General features: G+C 31.0%; 1 protein-coding gene across 2 annotated transcripts in view; it reads right to left on the bottom strand.

Annotated features, from left to right (window-relative positions):
• The window catches only part of LOC104730312 (cadmium/zinc-transporting ATPase HMA2-like), a 9,678-nt gene extending 7,897 nt beyond the window's left edge, over positions 1-1,781 (bottom strand). The window contains exons 1-3 of one of the 2 annotated variants that reach the window (XM_010449466.2): positions 1,587-1,781; positions 859-1,069; positions 231-488 (exon numbers count right to left, since the gene is read on the bottom strand). In XM_010449466.2, coding sequence (XP_010447768.1) covers positions 231-488; positions 859-1,054 — 454 coding nt within the window. In that variant the 5' untranslated portion in view covers positions 1,055-1,069; positions 1,587-1,781. Of the gene's footprint in view, positions 1-230; positions 489-858; positions 1,363-1,586 lie in introns of those variants that run through there. The other variant, XM_019234006.1, reaches the window with a different exon arrangement.

The following is a 6,281-nucleotide window of genomic DNA, read 5'->3' as shown; positions in this document are numbered from 1 at the left end:
GAGGAAAAGACAACCAATAAAACTACAAAACAATTGCTTTGTGTTGACCATAAATAATTCCAAATTGACCCATCACAACTTTATATGACACATACTTATATCTACTATTAACGGTATAACCATTAGTATTTTTAATTAATAATCATCTTCATTAATTAATAATGTGAGAAAAATGTGATCCATATCATATAAATTGGCGAGTAAAAAAAAAGAGTAAAATCATAACGTACCAGTTATAACAACAAGAATGTTGATGTCGATTCTACACCTTGCAAGGGATGCTATAGCTTTGGCGAATATCGGATAGATTCCAGCGACTACGGCTGCCACAGCTAGCCAACGGAAAGGAGAGTAAAGATATTTGAAGAAGGAGAGGAGGAGAAGCACGCCGGTAACCACCGCAAATGGACTCGGCCATTTATTCTTGAAATTGGTTTCTCCGGTTACTCTCACATTTGCTTCTAACCGTGCTTGGTTCAGTGCTTTAACTGTAAACCATTATAATTTTACTAAATGAGTCAATGGAAAAAAACAGAGGAGATAAAATAAAAAAATTAAAGGCAAAACTTATACAAACGTTAATTATGTGAATCAATGAATGATGATGCGTAACGTAATTACGTAAACACTCACATTATATCGTTTTGTCTTCTTTTTTGAAAGAGGGTAAAAATTTCACATGTTACTACATAGTTATTATTGACACGAAACAGAACAAAAACAAGTAACTTCCAAGATTTTTAAAAGTGTCATTAAAAGTAAACTACTGAAAATGACGTTTGCGTTTTCCAACAGCAGCGACTCGAAAAAAGCTTTATTAAATTTAGAAAACAGAGAAGGGAAAAAAAGAAGCTATACCGATTTGGAACTGGGAGAGGATGAGAGTGTCGTGGACGACGATAACGGTTCTTGTTGGAACAATTACAGAGTATTCTTTGACACCATCCATGGATTTGAGGATATTCTCAATCAATGGAACCTCCGATGTACAGCAAATTCCAAGAACGTCAAAGTAACTCTTGGTCATCTTCTTCTCGTTCTTCACCAACGCCATTCTTGTTTTAGGATTCTGCAAAAAAGATAAAAATAACAAAGGGTGGGTTTCTGATTTCTGTTCTGAGTTCATGTTTATGTTGCTGGAACACGATTTAAGGAAAAAAAAGAAGCAAATAAAAACATTTAAGGGATGCATGTAACGTGTTTGAAGGAGATGTTTTAAAGAAGATGGGTATGATTTGATAACGTTGTCGTCAAGTTCACTCTTACACTTGGCGAGAACAAATTTTTTTTGCAAAAAGGATTTTAATTTTTTTGGGCATGGGTATATTGAGTTGTCGAAACTCTAACATTTGCTGAAAAAAAAATGTTTAAAACGTAGAGAAAGATTCATTGCAAAAATTTAATTAAAAAAAAAAAAACTCATTGGAAAGAATATGAACAGTCACGAAACTCATGTAAATGTTTCAAAACTAATGCGTGGGAGAGAATATGAACAGTCACGAAATCAATGCGAGCAAGAGAGAGAGACAGAGAAAAAGAGCGTTTCGAAGCCGTCATGTAATCTATGTGAAGAAGAAGAAGATTACCGGAGACAGAGACACAGAGGTAGCAGATGGACAGAGAACAATGAACGAACCGGTTTAGGTTCGGTTTTGATGTTTTTGTTAAGTTAGTCAAAAAGAGAGAAGAGGATTGGGTTTTTTTTTGGGTTTGATGTAATGATGATTATGATTTGAAGGTGAAGAGAGGATTGAGAGTGGCGTTTGCTTTATATAGGGAAATGTGTTAGAAAGTGGAATTTAATGAAATTATGATAATTGGTGGACTCTGGTTTACTTCCTTACCATAATTATATTCTTCCCAACATTTTAATTTCATTTTTTCGGAATTCTGACCAAATAAATGGAGTATAAGTATAAATTTGTTATCTTACTTGTAAAGAGTCCTGGAATATATTATCTTAATTATGTAAATTCCAAAGTACGGTGGTAGGCTGCTCCCTCTTTGAGATTCCTATTCTATTAACCTTCCCATTCTAATTTTCATTTTTTAATGTATGTATATATACTAGAAAAAAAAAAAGCGAAATTCGATTTTATCCTGACATAAAAATACTATTGGAGATTTTGTACCTTGAAGGATTCTATCTGATTTGTACTGTCTGATTTTATTTTGGGTTTACACATGTGTGGAAAAGATGAAATTGCGTTAGGCAGAACACTTTATCACTCGCTTTAATATACTTGGAAAAAGAATGCGTTTAAGTTTTTTTTTTTTTTTGGCATTGGGGGATGTTACCTATCTACTCTTTTATGGTATTGGGGGATGCCCACCCTTATAACCTTTTAAACTTTGATCTTTGCACTTCCTTTGTTTTTGCTTTGATTTGAATGAATGAATGAAAGCATATGTTTTTTTTTTTTTTGGCAAATTCTTGCAAGACGTTTCCTGGTACTTCATGTGTTACACTACAAATTTAAAACATATTTCAAAAATATTTGAGAATTGAGACTGTAAGTAACGTTTTGAGTTGGAAAGAGGGAGAGAGAAGTAGTTTGATACGTCACGAATTTAGTCATACTATTTATGATGTATCTTGGTTATAGACAGTATGTTTATTTGTCTACTTATTTATCTTTTTCTCATTAAGAAGAAAATATATAAAGCTAAAGTAGTGTGTGTTTAGGGGAAGAGGTTTTAATCTTGTAGGTGAGAGAGACGAGAACAAAGGTGTACTACAAAACATAGTGAAGAATCCACAGTACAATGTCACCGAATGGAATCCATGTGTGATTCCTCTTGCATTAGTTTATTACTAGTATTATTTTCTAATATTTTCTTTTTTTCGTATGCTTCACTATTTACAAAACCTTGTAATGCCAAAGTCTTATTATACGACCCGGTTTCTAATTTTATGCGTAGCAACAAAAAAATACGTGTACGAGTAAAAATTAAATTCAAAGAAGTGGGTAAACATATGAAATTAAGCGTAGACTATGTGATATATATAACGTACGAAGTAGTGTGTTTGTAGAGAATATTTTGATTGTGGTTATAACAAAGAATACGTACTGAGCAAACATAAAATTATCAAATTATTCTGTTCTCTGCTTGCGATTTAGTTATTTAGAAAAATTTTTGGGTTAAATTATGTGAAGTTTTGTATGTCACTGTTTGATTAAAAAATAGTAATGAGAACCATGTCATTGTTTCAGATATATATAGCCACACAATGCAACTTGCAGTTTTGTTACAGTAACAACATTACTGTTCATCAGTTCATATCATTGTTTCTTCGTCGCCCAATATAATTATATATGAAGATATAGTCATGATCATCATAATTATCATAATCTTTTGATATTTGGATTGAGTTTATCAACCTTTTTTTTGTGTGGTGTGTGTGCGCAAAATCTTAAAAAATAAATTTTGTGAGAGGTTGAAAAAGAAATTAAAAAACATATTTCCAAGAGCTAGAAATCAGAAAAAACAAAAATCTAAAATCATCTCCCACCAAATCTTTCATTACCTGTTTTTATTTTCACTATTCTGACTGGAAATATATACTGTCGTCAACTTTTTTTCTTTCACTTTTTGTTGTCGATTCTCACCAAAATTTCCCTAGTGTTACTCGCTTCGTTTAGTCTCATGAGGGGCTCTGATTATAACAAGCGTGAATAGGTGTATAACACTCAATTTGTAATTCCGCAGTAATTTCTAATTCCATTAATGTTACGCTCCTTCGACCACATATATATATAGGTCTCTCTATATGTCGATTGGTTACACAAATTTTTTGAACATTCTATATAGAGACTAGCTATAATACATTTTTCTATTTTTATTTTTTTATCTTCACTTACATAATCATAATAAAAATATGTTAAACACATCTAATTCTAGAACGTTTTCATGAATCTTCTACAAAGTTTTAAGCACAGATGTATTTCTATCTCTACTGATAGAGAGAGGTCGACGTACGATTCCATAGGATCACGACTTAGAACAATAGTGGAGCCAGGGCTGAACTTCTCGTGGACATAACATGAGGAACAATGATAGGTCACAAATTCACAATATATTGTGGGGAAATGTTGATGAAATATCTATGTGCTTCATCTAGTATAACTGATGAGATTTTTTTTTTGTTTTTGAGATATTTATAATAACGGTTTTGCGACAATCAAACATACAATCACGAATTATCAACGGTTGAAGAAATAAAGGTTAAAAATTCATAAGTGCTTGGATATATATACCAACATTGTTTTACAAAACCCATAATATTTGTACAACCAAAGATTGCCAAACATTTTTCCTTTCGTAGTAATGCCCACAGTCCTAACTTTTATTTTTTGTTAAATTCCACAAAACCTAAACTTTATTTCTTTTTACCCATATCTTTTATATATATAGCTGATAATTTACATATGTCCCTTTAAGATCTTAAAGACTACACAAATAATTTGCGTAAAAAGACTAAAAGAGAGTAGAAATAATTTAAGCAGCACAACCTCCACTATCTTTTTTCAAAAAGGTTTTCGAGTAGTGGAGGAATCTCCCAATGTCTCAAAACAAAACAAAACAACTTGCTTTCCTTTTAATTTAAAATATATGTCAAAGTAAAAAAGGCAACACGTAAATGAGCCAAAACACTAAATAGATATTATAAACAAACATATTAATTAAACATGTCTAGTGGGAAAGCGAATTTTAATTGAGATATGAATTGCAGTGATAGATATCCTTCTTTTGTGTTGCGATAAGTCGTTCTGCTTATATTTGTTCTACCACCTGATACATTAAAATATTAGTTCCCGAAACTTCGGAACTTTTTCTCAGAATAGTATATTTACTTTTTTATCCGATTTTTTCAAGTTTAAAACTATATTATAGTTTTGAAAATTATCAATAATTTTTTGTCTGAAATTAAACTACGAAAGAATTGATAAAAGATACATATACGCTAGCAAATTTTCTAATTACATCTGTGATTTTTTTTTGCGTCAATAACTTATAATCTACATCCGGAAATATCTCTCAACAAGAACTGTACTATATATCATTTTTGTCTTCCCTTCCAAAGATGTAGAACATGATTTCAGATTGACGTAATACGATTCCACAAGTTACGTCTATATACGTACAAGCTTATTTAGTCTTATGAAAAGTTTAGTTGGCGAATATGAATTATATGGTGGGTATGTATTTGTGATGCACTAACATGAAGATCTGTATGGATTATAGAATGTTGATGGCTACGTATTATTGATCAATAAATATTGTAGGTGGATATGAAAAAAGTCTAAAAATTAAGATGCTCAAGCTTTTACATAAAGAATTAGTAATTCTTTTCAACATTTTCTCCAATCTTTTCGTTCTAACCAGTGACCTAGTTTTTCGTGTTAATAATCAATGGCCAAGTTTTTTTATTTAAAAATTTATGCCAATCATTTTAGTAGGGTTAGACACATGCTCAAGCATTTTGACATATGAATTTTGGTTTGATATAGTGTGAAATTAGTTGCAAAATATAGAGTATTAAAACAGAAGGTCTATTTTGCAATTAATCGCTTACTTAACTACTATTCATTAAATGGTTCTCAAATAATGTCATCTCAACTTTTCCGATTTTCTAAAAAAAGGCATACATATCATTTGCTTATTTTTGGTGGCAAAATATGCAATACAGTAGTAACTTTGAATATTTGAGGAAATAATCTTTGGGAAATATCGAGGAGACCAGAAACATTTGTGGATGTTTAATAGATTCTCATGATCCATTGCTTGTTCTTGAATAGACATTAACCATCTTCTTTTTGCGTATGATTTATCTTCTAATTAATTAATGACCACATAAGAATATTAATAAAATTAGAAAAAAATGTAATATAAACCACGATTAAAACAAATGATAAAGCAAAATAGAAGTGTATAATCAGCACAAGTCATAATAATGGAACACAATGAGGTTAGTGGGTATACGTCAGCACCCCGCAATAGCAAGGTTGAAACTGCAAGTAAGTAAACCAATATATACATACATATATAAACTCTATGACATATAGGCCTTTGTCTCATGCAATCTTTGTTGTCTTTTTGACAAAAATAGCAACTACATTAATTATTACTTACTCCATAGTGAATTTTATAAACAAGGTAGATAATGTTTTGGTGGAATCCACATTAGTTAAACATTTTCTTAAGAACAGCAGAATTCGTATTTCGTAACTGATTAGACTAGAGCAATACCTTTTTTTTTTTTTTTTTTTTTTAAAAAA

The sequence above is a fragment of the Camelina sativa genome, chromosome 12, assembly GCF_000633955.1.
Source record: "Camelina sativa cultivar DH55 chromosome 12, Cs, whole genome shotgun sequence".
NCBI classification, from domain to species: Eukaryota; Viridiplantae; Streptophyta; class Magnoliopsida; order Brassicales; family Brassicaceae; genus Camelina; species Camelina sativa.
Note: the sequence above shows the minus strand (reverse complement) of the source record. Positions and strands in the feature narration are given on the sequence as shown.